This window comes from Pavona decussata, unplaced genomic scaffold (assembly GCF_977016875.1).
Source record: "Pavona decussata unplaced genomic scaffold, jaPavDecu1.1 SCAFFOLD_76, whole genome shotgun sequence".
Lineage (NCBI taxonomy): Eukaryota > Metazoa > Cnidaria > Anthozoa > Scleractinia > Agariciidae > Pavona > Pavona decussata.
Genome location: NW_028145494.1, coordinates 1,109,317 through 1,126,534, shown reverse-complemented (window position 1 = coordinate 1,126,534; position 17,218 = coordinate 1,109,317). Strand labels below are relative to the sequence as shown.

Sequence of the window (17,218 nt, the reverse complement as noted above, 5' to 3'; positions counted from 1 at the left end):
GCCCCGCAACGTCAGCACATTCTTCTGGTTTTTTCCGTGAGCTTTCGTATGTTTTCGGTGATCTTCGAGATTCCAAAGGAAGAAAAGTCGGATTTCGGGCTAAACTCGGAAGTTTGTTGTTAATCCTTCAGAGGGTTATGGGAAGGGTGGGGTGGGTGTTCCTTGAAATCGTGTGTTTAGGGTTCAGGTTTGTTCATTGTAACCCGATAGCGGGGTGGGTACTTTTTGAAATAAAATAGACACGACCTGTAGCCACCATTTTTATAGGTTATAATATTTTGTAGTCCCGTACGTATTTATCCATTTTGTTGCTTAAGCGTCTGAAGAAGGTTTCTTTGCCAAACCGAAATATTGGTCACATTTCTATAAGTATATCTTTTTCAGTTTACTCATCCAACTTGTTTTCGTTTTTCTTTTACTACCGTAAGGGTAATTTTTGCCGTGTAATACTACTGTACGATTTTTTGTACTTACCCGGGACCTCCCATATTTTACTGCATTTTTTACTCGGCCAGATCATAATTTTTCGAACCATTGCTTGTATTTTTTTTTTTAATTCTTCAAACTCCGCTAGGCCAAACGTATTGCTTTTAAAACATTGTCCGAAAATTCACCTGAAAATCAAAGATTGTGATATATCGAGCAATTTGATGAGTTTGAGCAGAAACATCTGCAATTCATCTCGAGCACAATACAATAATTATTAAATGTACGTAGTGAATTCGCTCGACCAGACAATATCATCCGGTCAAACTATTGTTTTAGAACATTGCCCACATGGTTAACCCTTTGATCCATTGTCTCACCATTGTACGGACTTTGCTTGTCTCCAGTCCTCTCTCACGCTTTTGCCAAGCTAGGGTCTCCAAACAAATCAGCGGGTACCTTGGCAGCGTAGATTAACGGGTTACACCCTGATAGCAGCGATTGAATCTAAAACCGTTTTCATAATATATTACTGTCACTGATTTACCACAACCACATTAAATATGTATTCAAGTTTCCGAATTAAACTGTGAAATGGAAGACAAGAGAAGAACTTGGTTAAAACTTACAACAATAATTTGTAAACGTGTAAAAAAAAAAACGGGTAGTCTGGTGACAGGTGGATTGGTTTTGTGAGCAGACAATCTATGTTATTCTTTTTTCTTAATTAACCGACACGCTTCCCCGTTGTTCTTTGTTTCATCAATGACCCTCGCGATCTTTGTTGCTGTCTCAAGTATATTTTTCATTCATGGGGTAAACTGCGATCCCCAAACTCTTCTTGTAATTTCCCTAGATGGCTTCCGGTGGGATTTCGCCAGTAAGGCACACACTCCTTACTTGGATTTCCTTGCGAAAACAGGGGTGACTGTGCCATACGTACGATCCGTATTCCCCACAGTAACCTATCCAGGACATTACACCATGGTCACAGGACTCTACCCAGAGAGCCACGGCATTGTAGGCAACACCATGTACGACCCTGATCTTAAGGCGAAGTTTGGGGGCGCTAATACAGATCCGCGATGGTGGAACGGTGCTGAACCAATATGGGTGACAAACCAACGGCAAAAAGGTAGAAGTGCTGTCTTGTATTGGCCAGGGTACAATGTCAAAATTAAAGGAATGTACCCGAGATACAGAGAATGGTCCCCTTCGCCCAACGTTGACCTTAAAAATAAAACAGGGAGGGTTCTGCCCTTTAAGAAACGCGTTGAGAAGGTAATTGGTTGGTTGACAGGTCGAAATCCGCCTAACTTTGTCGCCGTCTACTTTGAAGAGCCAGATCACGCCTGCCACACCAAGGGGACGTGCGGCGTGTCCAAAGTTGTCGAGCGTGTGGACAAGACGATCGGTTTGTTTGTGGAAGGCCTGAAACGCAGTGAGCTCCTGGACAAAATTAACATCATCATCACTTCGGATCATGGCATGGCAACTTGCAACAAAGTCATCGACATCGATAAATACGTGTACCCAAAAGCCTTCGACTTCTGGGATTCGTGGTTTAATATGATGCTTGCACCAAAACCAGGAAGAGAAGAATATGTGTACAAACGCCTCAAAAATGTTCCCCATTTGCACGTTTATCGCAAGAAGGAAGTTCCTGAGTGTTTGCACTTTAGAAACAACAGGCGCATTTCTCCGCTTGTACTAGTTCCATCTGAAGGTTGGGTCGTGAGTTCAGTTAACGGTCGGCGCGTTAAGAATACCGAAGTTCAAACATTAGACCTTGCTCACGGTTTGAGCTGCAAGTGCAAATCGATGTCCACTGCGTTCATCGCGCGCGGTCCCGCATTCAAAGAACACTTTGTAGGGAAACCTTTTGAATCTGTTAGTTTGTATCCATTAATGTGTAAAGTTTTAGGAATTAATCCTCTGTCAAACAACGGCAGTTTGTCCGCCACTGAGGATCTGTTGGTGCCCGATAATTAAAATTTCTTTTAAATCATGGTCGGAATATTTCGAGATGAAAAATGTGAAAAAATCGGCTGACGTTTTTATGCTAAAACTAAGAACAAAACTTTGACACAAAAAAAAAAAGTTGCGAAAAATTGCGTGCATAACATGGAATAATTTAAGACCTGTTAAAATAATAATTATATCGTTGTATGTTCCTACTTACAGAGGTTTTCTATTGAGTGTCGTAAAGCAAAACCAAAGTAATTGCTCTGACCAATCACAACAGACATACAGCACAATGAACCAATCAGAACTCGAAGCAAAGGCCCAGTCAAAGCTAACGCGCTTTTTGTGGACATTAAAGGCAGGGTAAAAGTGTTGTCAAATAGTGGTTTGACTTGTACAAAGGTACCTTTCACGTGTACCAAAGATACAACACCTTTCATGCACGGTAAGGGACTTTCTCAAACTCATTAATAATTCAAAAGCCAAAGGCAAAGGAAATCATGCACCGTGAGGTGTTGGGATATCTGATGAAAACTCCTCGTTTTTGCATCCTTAATTTCCCCTTCAAATCAGTTTGTTTGAGAGGCTATATCAAACACTTGTCACAGTGTTTCATCGCAATATCAAAAACCTCGAAGTTCGTCAAAAATACTCCGCTACGCGTCGTATTTTCAACTCTCCTCTCGGTGTTTGATATGTGATGAAACACTGTGTCTCATGTTTGATATATTACGTCAAAGTTAATGTAGATTAGCCTGTGAACAAGCACCCAAGTGGGGAATGGGGCGAAAAGGAAAATTGGCGAGCCGGACGAGTGGAGCGCGGTATGGAGGCGCCCTAAATCCCACTTGGGAACCTGTTCATGAGCTACTACCATTGAAGACATGTCAAAAGCGCTTGTTTCGGGCACCTTTGTCACGCCTCGAATCAAAGGTGATCAAAGCCAAAATCAAAGGAAAACAACAACAAATCAGTCAATGTTATTTTTAAAATCTTTTGTCGTATTTCGTGATAACTCTCTCAGTAACTCCAAGAAAACTACTTACAAGCTATTCAACACAACAATTGCCCTGAAAATCTTCAATCAAAACTAACCACCATGAAAAGAGCACTGTATACACAAACTCGAGTCACAATCAACACAAAAGTTCAATTATCCTGTATACAGGCGCTGCAGTGGGGAACCACACGCGCGCCCTGCGCGATCCCCACGTACTTCCCGCGCGCGTCCGACTCCCCACTTCTCTACCGCTAACCGGCACCTGCCACGCAGATTAATGTTAAATTGCCACCGAATGGAAGAATTCTTTTGAATTAAAGTGCGTGTGGTCTATCTACAGCCATCTCTTTTTCTCTAAGTCATCAAGCGATAAAAAAAATTTCTCGCACTCTTTCACGCTCCGCGTGTTTTCGCTTCCTGCGCGCACTTAACGCGCGCGATCTTACAAAAAAATAAGACTGGATGTTCCAGCCTGAGTGTTGCTTTACAGTGGCCTCAGGAAGCAGGGCGAAAAGAAAGGCGTTGTGAACGAACAGGAAAGAGAGTATATTTTGCTCTTCTAATTCTTATGGATAAAAGGGTGCGTATGAAGGCCCGAAGCGCATATAATCATGCTCGCTGGCAAGGGAAGAGCAAAGTAAGTTTAGAATTTTACGCCTGCTTCAGACCAGATCGTGTTTATATATGCCGAACTAATTTTCAGCAGTGGTAAATACAAAAAATATGCAGAACTTAGCCCTCCAAAAAATAGCATGTTTTTCGCTCTGCCAGCAGAGCTTTCAAGACGTGTGATTTTGTATTCCTTAGGTTGTTCGTGAAATTTGTTTTTCAGTTGTAGGCAAACAGAAAAAGCTTGGTCACGGGGAAAGAAGAAAGACCAATTGAACTCTAATTAAACACCGTATTTAGAATTTTCTACAACAAGCAACAATTATTCCTTTAGCGGTCACCTCTGTGAAATCCTGTTTAAATCAGTTTTCAGTTAAACACTGTATTTACAATCTACAAGAAACGCTTACTCTTCCTTTAGCGATCATCTTCAAGAATCTGCTCTCTGTCAAACAATGTAATTTACAATCTTTAATAAAGCATCGCCGGGTAGTCGCTGGCAGAGGGCACCCAACCCCGTTCTTCTCCCCGTCCCCTGACGCGAAAGAAAGAGACCCCCTAGGCTGGTCTGGTCATGTAATCCCCTCCTTGGGAACGAGGTTCCTGTCAAGCCAAACGCAGTTTCCTTTGCTTCTCTCTGTCTCCAGGGGGGGTCTCCAAAGAAAGCTTACGGATAACTTAACGGTGAAAAACGTGAGTTGACTTGCGTGCTACTTTGAGTTCAATCAAGCTAAACGCAAACCTTGCCCAGCAAATACAAGTGCACACAACTTATGGCTAAAAGTTGCCGCCCGTTACTGTAAGTTTCTCGCGGTTAGTAAATTGGACATGAATTTGCAGTAATGAAGCTTGGATAACTGGCAGTTATTGTGAACTAAAAGAGTCGTGAGCTTCTAACGATTCGATCGGGACTCGACTGAAGCTTACGTGCCATCCACCAAAAAGGGGAGCGATTATCTATCTGTACCTGACAACAAACCTTTTTCTGTAACTAAACTTGTGTACTGAGCAGAATTGGTCTATTTACATCTATATGCGGTATCTACAGAATCTGTCCAGTGAGGAACAAAACGCATGGATAGGGAAGCTCTTGTCTACAGAAATCAAGACATGTCTGTACACACTGGTTGCCCCGTAAACTTGCATAGTTATTACATATTTTCGCCGCCTCTGACGTTACCCTTGTTAATCTATTTGACTCTGACATCAATGACATCTTCTTCTTCCATATCTAAGTCAGCTGGACTTTCACTTCCTTGAAGCACTTCTCCGTCGAAGAGGAACTTGAGTCTTGAACGCGGAAGTTTTCGAAATTCACAATATGCTGTCATGAGCTTCTCTAAGGGGTCGGTCTAGGAAATGGATTAAAGGAAATAAACCTTAAGTGTGTGGCGCATTTGAGAAAAGAAACGGTCAAGTGAATGAAGATGCAACTTTTCCCCGCAGCCAACTCCAACCGAGTAACAGCCGTCGATAATTTTTGAGCCACACGTTGCATTGAGCCTCCCACGTGTGTACAAGCTTGATGCTTTGTGAGTAGAATGAACCTGCAACAGTCAAGATTACCCATAACACCTATCAAGAGTATTCACCCTTTTGAGCCCCAACATCAATATGCAAATTCAAATAGAAGAAAGATCCTCGCAGTTAGTACGCAACTAAAGCAGTTTCGAAAAGAAAGCCTGAAAAAAATTCAGGCTTGAACGGGGACCTCTGCGATGCTGGTGCAGTGCTCTACCAACTAAGCTATCAAGCCAACTGGGAGCTGGTCATATTGTGAGTTGAATATGCAAATTCTCCTTACTGTTAGATCCACATATTCTTATGGGACTTGTTGGGAGAATTTTATTCATCTCTGGTGATCACTTTCTTTATTCTCATGACCTGTATGTTTGATCAAATACAGTCAACTCTCTCGTGAGCGACCACTCTTGGTGCACGACCAAGTGGTCGCTTACGGGAGGTGGTCGCTTACGGGAAAGATCAACAAAATAAGTGTAATACTGGATTGATTAGTTAATTACATAAAAATATTACCTTAGCAGCTAAAATTAGGCAAATAGAAACTAATTTCTTTGATTTTTTCACATCTATTCATTCTTCTGATGAAACTTTGTATATCATTTCGGAACAGATCTGTCCCATTTACCTACAGATCTAATTATAGCCATCTTCTTTGTCTGTAAACTGTTGTTATCTGTCAGCAGTCCGGGGTAGCGTCATTAAAAATTGAACTTTTGTCACTTTTAAGTAATGATTTACTAACGATCATACGTGATTATGTTGGGTGGAAAACAAAAGAATATGTGTAATTTCTGGCCTAAAAGGTGGTCGTGGTCTCTTAAGAAATTTGAGTGGTGGTCGCTTACGAGAGAGCTCTTGAAAAAGTATTTAACTGAGAAACAAAACGGTTGTTTATGAAGTGGTCGCTTACGGGAGGTGGTCGCTTACGAGAAGTGGTCACTATGAGAGAGTTGACTCTAGTAATAATGTAAGGAGAAATTTGATGCTGGTCACTACTGGGGCTTAAAGGGTTTTAACCTGTCCTTCAAGAGACCCACTAAAGATGGTCCCCAAAACATAACTTGGTGAATATTTGGTTAATTGCAGTAAACATTTGTAAACAAGCTATCCACTGATTTGACCTCTTATAACACCCCCATAACACCCATCCCATCATCAAATATTTTTACCTTTGATACTGTAAATGTTTTCTTTGAGTCGGCATCATTTCCTTGTACTTTTATATTGATTTTGTCTGTGTCTTCCTCATCTATTTTGTCTGTCATCACAGGTGTATTTACAACAACACATTCTAGAAGACAAAATCATATATTTTAAGTATTTTTGAAACTTTCACCTCTCATCATCTAAACTTTAAAAAATTAAATGGTTAAAAAAGGTGACTTATTTCAAACTCACCAATGATATCTGCTACATTAAGTTTAACAGAAATAGGTGTGTCAAAACCCAGGATGTTGATATCTGAAAGGCTTAACATGATCTTATCTTCTGTCACACCTTCCTGCTCTGCGAGCTGTGATATAATCTTTCCAAATTGTTCAGCCTGTGAGAAAAACCATGCAAATGTTATTGAAGTCATCATTATCTTTCACTCTGAAGACAAGGAACAGTAATGCTGAAAGCATCTGAAATAGTGACAAACATATTAATTTTAAATAAAGACTGAAAATGAATTCTTGATGGAAAACATGTCACCTTTCAATCAGGGAAAGCAAGCACTTCATGACCAAAATCTTATTAAATGACTGAAAGATAATTTTGTTTTCTGAAGGTTTATTAAACAGGTAAGTATTTTCATAAAAAAATAGGTAACTTAGAATCTAAAGTAGCATTTTTTAGCTGGCTGCTGGCACTTGATGAGAATCCGAATAACTTAGCTCTCTTTAAGGTAGGCACCAATCTAAAGCACACAGAGTTGGTCCTGAGGATGTCCACCTTAAATCATGCTTACTGCATCTCTCACTCCTGTTTTCTCAAACATCTTGTTTTTTTGTTTCCTCTAACATCTGAGAAAAAGATAACAAGAAAGTCAACTGGATTACAGTACTTACAGCCTTCATAGTGAATCTCCTAATCCCAGATCTTGTTCTAACTTTCACGACAACATTTCTCTCTGATGGACTGGGCAGTCCAAAGCTATCATCAAGACTATCAACACTAATCACACTGGGAGGCCTACAGCTGTCTGGTGACGACCAGCTGGTAGCTGATTTTTTCAGGTTGTCCAGAACATTGTCAAGTTCCCTACAAAAGAAATTTAATTCAGCAAATGCTGTTTCTGCTGACTTGGACTACATACAAGGTGGTGATCTCATTCCCTCAGAAGCCTTTCAGAGAAATCAGTGCAATGCCAACAGGGGTTTCATTAAGATTTTGAACAGTTGGGCAAGAGGTTAGTGGACCTGGGCAGGATAGTTAACTTAGATATGGTCTTTTTATTGAAAACATTGGTTGAGGTGTTAAAAGCAGCAAGCAAAGTTTTGTTCACAGACGCCAATAGGAATTAGATAGGGAAGAACAAGCACTATGTTATAAATTATCTTTCTAAAGAGTCAGGCTGGTTTGCTATCATGCAGGTGAGTGAAAGAACTAAAGCCAGGAGTGAACAAATAAGCTGATAGGGAACTGGGAGAGAGGCCTCTCCGCCAGTCTCTTCTTGGTTCTTTTGCTCTCCCCAGGCTTGTCAAATTCAACTCTTCCTTATGATTATTCGGAAAGGGACAGCTAGCAGTATATACAATTTTATTTACATGTGCAAAAAACTCAATTCCATTTGTTTCACTTTATAAATATGCAATTTGAAAATGGCCAATGATGTTCACTTCACTATTAGATTTTTATTACAGTGGTTTCCAATAACACATGACCTCTAACCTTTAACTGAAAGACAGGCATTATTTAGAGGATACCATATTTTTTAATTAAAAATTTTAAATCGTTGCACATGACAATTTGCAAAATCTGCAATGCATGCAAGCTAGCAAACTATTTCATGCAATGAACTTAAAATTTTTAATTCAAAAATACCTTTTCTATTAGCTTGATGGGCTTGGAAATTAATTTAAATGTTTTACTTCTCTTAGCTTTTCTTTGATTGACTTCCAGTAAAACGTAACTTTATCCAACTCTTTTGAACTCAAGGGATTGGTCAGTAGCCCCTATGGTTATTCCTTAGTTACTTGAGGGACTGGTTGTGAAACCTTTCAAGAAAACAATGGTGCTGCAATTTATGTTGGAAGGGCTACGACCCTGCACAATCCTTTGTTTTAACGTTCACACCACAGTTGAATATCTTAACAAAAACGTTTCGATTGGTCAGTTGCTCCAATACATTCCAAATTCCATTGTTGTTTGTGCAGGGTCAAGGCCAAAAAGGCAAACAAAAACATATAACAAAGAAGTATGTCAGGTTTCATAACCATTGCTTTCAATTAACTATGGTTATTCCAGGCAGCCAGTACTCTTATTTTATTTCTAATATTTTGCAATGAACTTTACATAAGGCAAGAGTACAAATAAAGATTACATTGTTGTTGCTATTGGTAACTGTTGTAATACTTACCTAAGCTTTGGATTTCTTGTTTGGCGTTGATTAATCCTCATAAGAGTATCAACTGGGAGTGTGGGGCAGGGAGGTGGTGATGGTGACCTGTTGAAGCTAACTTCTTTGATGTCATTTGTTGAGCTGTCCACTTCTTCAGAAGATTTCACATTCGTTACCCAGCTGGTGATTTCAACCAGTCATAACATTAAACACATGCCATATGGCAATCAGCAATAATTAATTATTCACTCCTTTCTACAATATAAAATTTAGCATAAACTAAGTGTCAGTTGAATACAAAAAATTAACACTTTACCCCAACTAAATATCATCTATTAGTAAGAAACATAGTTCCAAATGAATATGAATATATGAAACATATATGTTTCAACCACCAAAGTGAGTCTTTTGTAGAAATAACAACATGATAAGTTTTTCCATCAATTGGAAACTTGGAAAAAAATTTGAGCTCCAGATGGGATTTGAACCCACGACAATCATCTGCCCATCTGGAGCTCTGATTTTTTTCCAAGTTTCAAATTGATGCAATAACTTATTACATTGTCATATATGTTTCATATATTCATATTCATTTATTCATCCTCCAAGGGTATATTGCAAACTCACAATATGACCAGCTCCCAGTTGGCTTGATATCTCAGTTGGTAGAGCACTGTACCGGCGTCGCAGAGGTCATGGGTTTGAATCCTGCTCAAGCTTGAATTTTTTTCAGACTTTCTTTTCACAACTGCTTAAGTTGCGTACATAACTGCGAGGGTCTTTCTTCCATTTTCATATTTCGTTTTTGACCTTTAGGCTTTTACAAGAAGAATTAGCCCATTACTTTTACCCAAAACCATAGCTACTGAAGCAAGAGAGCATCAACTCCTCTTTTGTGTGAATTACTCAAAGTTAAAGGAAAAGTTAAATAAGTGTTAAAGCTGATCCCTCGAAAATGACCCTGAGAGGAGTGGTTTCTCCGCTGTACACTAAGTGTAGCATAGGTACTGGGGGGGGGGGGGGGAAGGGTATTGGCATTTAGCAGTAATTATCTGTCTATAACAGGGTTGACTTGTTAGTGGACTTTCTAACAAATTTTCAAAGACATTTAGTGATGCTTATCACCATCCATTCCACAAATGCCCTGCAATGGGGCATTTGAACAAAAATCTCAGCTGAGTTCAAATACCCACCTTTACCCAGCCTTTCATTCTTTCATTCCCCAGAGTGGCTTAACAATGACAGATGCATTATATCAGCCAATGAAAAAGGCAACAATGGGCCATTAAGAGTAAGAAATCTGAAAAAGATTTCCGTACAGCCCCATGTCTTAAATAAATGGAGGTTGAGTTGCAAAATGTATACATAATATATGGGGCTGGGCGGAAATGTTGCAAGAATGTGGCTTAGCTATTTTATATTCATTTTGGCAAGATTACCGCACATAATAATAAAGAGTAATAAAGTTGTTGCTGTTGTTGTGTACAGCCCCATGTAGTAATTATACATGCACAACTGAGCCACTGTCATACCCGGGGCGGGGGGGGGGGGGGTACTCCCAAAAATTTTCGATAGGGGTGTGCCGTGAAGGTTCTCGAACCCTGACCATATTTAAGGGTAAAGGAAGGGAAAATGGATACCCTTTTTAAGGACCGAACCCGAAAAATGACACCCTATTCAAGGGACCCAAACAACGGCTAATGTGGCACAAATTTCTATGAAAATCGCTTGTCTAATACTTCAGCGGACACTTTAGTTTTAAAAAGCCATTTTTTTCATAAAATGTGGTGCTTACAAGCTTCAATTTAACTGATTCAATTTAGGTACTCTATCTAAGGAGTACAGGGATGCGTTGCTAAATGAGGAAAAAAATGATACCCTATTTAAGGACTGAGAACCTCAATAACCATACCCTATCTCGCGGCACATACCTATATAGCCCATATATGGGAGGACCCCCCCCCCGGTGTCATACTAACCCTCTTCAAAAACAGTGAGCATGAATAGAGTTTGACTGGCATGGAATAAGTAATGCATAGGGCTGTGCAGAAATTTTGCCTCTTTATTTTTTAATACCCGAATGAAAATATTTCCTGAAAATTTTACAGCTGCTTTCCAAAGATCATATATATTTTTCATTATCTCTGCGTCTTCTAGTTAACAAAAGTAAGGGATATACATGTATTTAACTTTATCTTGAGACTAAGGAAGAACGAAAACATGAAATAATTCACTGATTGTTATCTTTAAGGATCGGATGGAACAACAAGATTAAATTAAAAGGGGGATTAACTTTAAAATATTGGCTTTATCTACAAAGTAAACACGTTTCTCTCCCGCAGCTGTGTAAATTGAATCCTCTTTATCCAAGTAATATTCTTCTACTTTTTACTATGTACGTATATAAGCTTATCTGCTGATGAAACCAGTGTGATCATTAAAATGAAAGCTACGTGCTCTTATTAATTTCCAAATTTTTGCAAGCAATAAAAAATAAGCTTATACATGTACACTGAATATGTAAATTAATAAAGAGTTATCAATAACAAAGGCGATCATGCATCATGCCCATAGAAAACTTACATGTCTTCTTCACCGTCGCTATCACTCTCCCTTGTCTTTGAGTCCTTCCCTTCCATTTCTTCTGCTTGCACCCTGTGAAAGGCATCATCATCATCTTCCGAATCAGAGCTGTCCGGATCACGATCAATTCTAACCTGTTTTGCTCTGAAAGACAACGGTATTTGATTGCGGTACGAAAAGATGTCATCACGATCCTGTCGTTTCCTCAACAGTTTGCGCTTAGCTGGGCGAGAAACAGGCTGCGCATTTTCCTCCGTATTGTCTGTCATCGTGCAAAATAATAACCGGTAATAGAAATTTGACAATTTAAGCTTGAATACCAAACGATCGATTGTGGAAAATCTCAACTCAAAAAACGCGCGGAAATAAGATTTTGTTCATCGATTGTGAACGTGCTTAGTGACCACGCAATGATCTTAGTAACCACGTCCCTATACTCCTGAAAGGCTTCAAGGTTGTACCGTATTTTCATTCACTGCAAAGTTTACATTTTCATCAAAGAAACCGGCTGGCTGGTGAGTACACGCTACGCCTGTTAAGAAGTTTAGGAGTAACTGCAGAATTACGCCACTAGTCTAAAGTTCTTCCCCCCAAAATTGTGGCTACGCGGCTATATATAAAGCGTAGTAAAGTCTCTGCTACTCCCTCTTGATCATCTGTTACAGATCGTGTGAGTCACGCATTCGAGTCCAGCTCAAGCATTTAAAATTTAACTCTAATATGCCTATTAAGTTAAAGTAAGGAAATTTCACATATTATTTGTGATATCGGGTTGTATGAATTCTCAAATTTCGACAAATGGGAACTCCACAAATGGGAATTTTCTGTACTGCATGTGGTGCACACGTACTTCGTGCTAGCTTGGTCAAAGAAAGGATTTATCAGAGGGGTAGAAGGGAGGAGGGATAATTATTATCGATGAATGGATGGACGTCAGTTTGTGTTCCTTTTACAGGGGGCTAGATCCTCTTGACAGATAAGTAGAACTCTTGACACATGATGATGATGATGATGATGGATGAATTGATGGACAGATGGTTAGGTGGAAGGGTGGGGGGTAGTTTTGTGGGAGATGGGCTGGTGAATGATTGATTTTATAAATGACTGAAAGGACTGCTGCATGATTATGTGAATTAATAAGTAAATTAAAGAAAGCTTATTCAGCTTCTCAATTGTGGACTGCCATTGTCTGTTTACAGTGTAAACGGGAACCAAAACCATTTCATTTGTTCAGTCACCCACTCAACTCACTGTGGAATACAAACTCAATGCCTGGTCAAATCACGCACTGACCATTTGTACTCTTATAATTCTCAAAAGTCACTAATTGGTATTTCCACTGGCCCTTTCAATATTTATGTAATTATTGTCCTTGTTGTTTGATCAGACATTTGATCTGTCTGTCACACTGTAAATCAAAACCAAATTAAAATGTCCAAAAATTTCTCATTTCTACAGTGAATGCAGTGAATGGAATGTGATCAGAGTGGTAACAACAGAAATTATTTGCATATACTGCAACCACCCAGCTTGGTGGTGTTAATATTTACATATATCAATTCTATTGCATTTAGTCTATCCAGGGTGCAGAATCATGGTGGACTGTGTCAACATAAGCCGTTTTATGGTCTGTCTTGTCGGGATTGCTTTGTCAGTATATGCCCTTCACGTGGAATTATCCAAGGCACACAATAAAGAATACAAAGCTCTTTGCGACATCAATGAACACATGAGCTGTTCAAAGGTATTTACGTCAAAGTAGGTATACACAGTTTTTTGTGTCTTGGTTGATGTTCCACACCCAAAATGTATAACAGTCACTATTCACACCCGACATGGAAAAGAAGGTAGCTGAGAGAAGAAGGGGAAGGTGTAGGGTACCCACCTTGTTCAAGCTATGACACTTCTACAAGCAAAAAAGAGTTGAGACAGTCTCTGTTACTTTGATACTTTTTAGACACTGAGTATTGTTTTACTTATTCACCTCCTCCCTCCCCTTATTAATGTTGAACAAAATTTGCAATGACATTCAACAAAGCAAGCCTCAACATTGAAAGGGGGAGGGCGGGCTTGAAGTGCAGTACATTGTTTATTGCCCTTTTAGAGTGCATTATGTGCAGGAAATAGGAAAAATGCTGTGAGTATCTCAACTTTTTGCAACTGCTTGTAGCTTGAACAGTAGGGAGCAGGGATGGCGCAGTGGTGAGAGCACTTGCCTCTTACAAATGTTGCCTGGATTCAATTCGCCGTGTTGACGCCATATGTGGGTTGAGTTTGTTGTTGTTTTCTCTTCCCTGCTCCAAGGGCTTTCCTCTGGGTTATCAGGTTTTCCTCTTTCCACAAAAACCAACATTCCCAAATTCCAATTTGACCTGGAAACGGTGGATGAAAGAGCCACTCTGTAGAAGCCACTGAAATTCCCATTTATTTTATTTATTTATTTATTTATTTATTTATTTATTTATTTATTATAATACCCAGTTTGTTGTTGTTGTTGTTGTTTACCAGGTATGGCACTGGGTTTGGATTAGTTGAACCAGTGCTGGGAGAAACCTCACCTCTCAATGTACCCAACAGTATCTTTGGAATTCTCTTCTACTCCTCAATTGTGCTACTAGGTATGTCAAAAAATTAATGTTTTTCATTGTTGCAGTGGCAGATCTAGGCGAGGGCCCCACCCCTTATTTCTTAGACCAAACCAAGGCCTGTGGGACTAAGTTGCTAGGATATTTCATTTCACAAAGAGAAGCAACTTGAGCGTTCGAGAACAGACCTTCCACATCCAATATTTATCTTGATAATGAGGCTAAAAGGACACAAACAAAGGAAATATTAGATAATCAAGTTTATTTGTTTCTGTTGTTTATGTCCCCTGGACCTCGAAATCAAGTTGCATTTTAGTATTTCAAAAGGAGCCTATAAGTTTCTAGTTAGTAGTTCTTATTATGCGCATACATTTCTGTAATAAACCTATTGGTTGCTCATCAATATCACATGCTTATTAAAATAAAGGTTACTTGCTTGCTTGCTTACTGACGAGTATTAAACTGTTTAATTTTGTTGTAGGTGTACTCAAAGGCAAATTTGCAGCATGGATAATGTTCCTGTTTTCTCTGTTATCCTGTGTTGGCTCTGTATATCTTGGTTATATTCTGTTTTACGTCCTACATGACACATGTGTTGTGTGTATATCAACTTATATTGTTAATGCTTGTTTGTTAATCATTAACTTTATAACCCTGAATCGTGCACTTGCTGCGGCCGATGTCAAAAAGAAGAAAGAATAAATAGTGACTGTTGATCCCAAACACCCTATGATATTTACTTGAACATATGAACTTACCCAGTTTTAGTATGCCCCTCAGATTTTGCATGTTAAATGTGGATCCATATTTGCGTTTTCCTTGAAGGCTGAATTTAGAAGGATTTGATCACATGAACCTGCCACTGTGTCAAAGCAGAGGCGAACGTCCTAGTAAATTAGCCTCAGCATGTGCCCTCTTGGCACAAAACCCTTCATATAGTTCTTGGAAATCATCAAGATAAGCTGTTTTGATGATGTGAAGACAACTTTCCCATACACAGTCACTGTTGTGTGTTCTAGTCTTATCAATCAAATAAATTACCGTCATCTTTTGGAAGCAGGTTTTAGTAACTTTTATAATTTCTCTAAAGGTCCTTATAAATAGGCCAGCTATCTTAAAGCCTGTTTTACATGCTACAATTTCAGGGGCACCCAAGGGGAGTTTTCTCTCAGATCCTTTGAAACGCTATTTTAGGCTATCTGGAGTGCCTTTAAAGCTCTGTAGATTCACTTAAAGCTGCGCTGTAATATTTTTATCTGTTCAGTCATTCTAGGGGAACTTGAGTCTTTTCGAAATTAACTAGGGCATTTTTGTCCATTTCCCAAAAAACTTAGGTCTTATTTCCTTTCCGAAAATTTTAGCTGACCTTTTTTCGGTACCCGAAACGACATTTTTATCAATCCGAAGACACCAGGCCTTAAATTTCTCATATCACGAAAGTCCGAGGCGAAAATTATTTTTAGAAAATTGTAGGGGTTTAAGGGCCTTCCAAACAGATAATTTACCAAAACGATCCGTTGGGTGCCCCTGCAATTTGTCAGCGTGATTGGTCAGCCCTTTTTATTAGTAAGGAAAGTGAAGTTTTTTTATTGCCTTACTTGCTTTACATCATGTATTTAAAGGTTTTGACAGACTCAATTATATCAGATTGGGAGATGTTAAGCAAGAGCTCTCTGCTGAGCTTATTGTAAAGATCCTCCCTAATTACTTACTACAGTAATCAGCAAAGCTGTTATCATTGTCAATATACATCTACAATCTGCACTCACAGGTAGCTGGTTCTATCAGGCTGACAAATCATGGCATTAAACTATAAAAACAAATTCCTCTGATACTAAATAAGACCAGTGTTGCTGTTAAAGTCTGTGGCATCGGCCTGAGCCATTTTGTGGACTATAATGGTGAATTTTCATCATTTGAGATTTGAGCATCACTCCTAGCATGGTCAAAGGAAGTGATAGACTGTTCAGATTACAAGTAATATGTTTTATGGTATCTGATATTGTTTATCTCATACTACGTTTTTCATTGGATGAGTTCATCCAAGTAAAACAAAATGGATAAATTAAGTAATGAGACCTTTATGTTGGTTTAAATTAATAAATGAAATGTGTTTTTTGGAAGCTATGTTGTTTCACTGTGCAGTTGTGAATCCATTGAACTTGCCAAGCCTGCACTCATCATGATGAGTTGGGGAAGGGGCTATAGAAAAAGGGACGTGTCAGAAGTTTAATAAAAAAATTTCTCTGAGCCCTGTTGTTTTTTACTGATAAAATGAGGGGTTGCCACCCCCCCCCCCCCCCTCCAGCCCCACCTCTAATCGGCTACTAACATTATAGGGTATCTTGTTTCCTTCTCAGCCTTTCTAAAAGACCCTGGGGGTGCACAGTGGAGTTTTGGGTTGCAGGGTGCCAGACCATGTTCAGCTGCAGTTTGCCATATCCTATCGTAGACTTAATTCTAGTCAATGATACCCTATTCTAGACCAAACCTCTCTGATTTCTATAACCTTTCCCAGACTAAACCATTGGAAAAACATACTTTTCACAGTGGCCGCACATACCTGTATAGTACCCCTGAGGGTTACTCCCCCAGCCCCCAACCCATAATCCACTACTGGCATCTTAGAGTATTCTTGCTTCCTATTCCCATTCTTTGGCTTGTAATAGTCGCTGTGTCAGAGATTAAAATACTCGAAGAGTAACCCTGCAATATTGTTACCATAAACGTGTAAAATAAATTGGGAATTTTAGTAAAAATTTAAGGCAGACTTTGTGAAGTTACATTTGGGGCTTAACTCCTAATTGAAGGGGTGCCTGGAAAAAAGCCCTGTGTGACTTCTGATAAAAAGCTAGATTCTCCTTCAAATTTCATTGTATTCACTTGTGAAACAAAAGGAGAATTTGACCTTACATCAAAAGTCACTTAGGGCCTTATTCCACGCACCCCTTCAATTATTGTTCTGAGGGTGGCCTGGGTCAT

The 17,218-nt window shown here is 39.3% G+C and overlaps 2 protein-coding genes and 1 pseudogene across 2 annotated transcripts; 2 read left to right on the top strand and 1 right to left on the bottom strand.

Annotated features, from left to right (window-relative positions):
- Positions 1-1,118: 1,118 nt before the first annotated feature.
- Positions 1,119-2,674, top strand: LOC146476530 (ectonucleotide pyrophosphatase/phosphodiesterase family member 5 pseudogene; annotated as a pseudogene).
- A 691-nt stretch (positions 2,675-3,365) lies between these two features.
- Positions 3,366-12,052, bottom strand: LOC146476529 (NFATC2-interacting protein-like). Its single transcript, XM_085114394.1, has 6 exons — positions 11,652-12,052; positions 9,087-9,248; positions 7,576-7,768; positions 6,923-7,067; positions 6,694-6,815; positions 3,366-5,352 (listed from the first exon to the last, which is right to left on the bottom strand). Exons 1-6 carry the CDS (start codon positions 11,918-11,920, stop codon positions 5,191-5,193), a joined length of 1,053 nt encoding a protein of 350 aa, XP_084970520.1. The 5' UTR covers positions 11,921-12,052; the 3' UTR covers positions 3,366-5,190.
- A 44-nt stretch (positions 12,053-12,096) lies between these two features.
- LOC146476528 (vitamin K epoxide reductase complex subunit 1-like) lies at positions 12,097-16,359 on the top strand. The gene is made up of 4 exons (XM_085114395.1): positions 12,097-12,166; positions 13,226-13,409; positions 14,160-14,269; positions 14,718-16,359. Exons 2-4 carry the CDS (start codon positions 13,246-13,248, stop codon positions 14,936-14,938), a joined length of 495 nt encoding a protein of 164 aa, XP_084970521.1. The 5' UTR covers positions 12,097-12,166; positions 13,226-13,245; the 3' UTR covers positions 14,939-16,359.
- Positions 16,360-17,218: the final 859 nt, after the last annotated feature.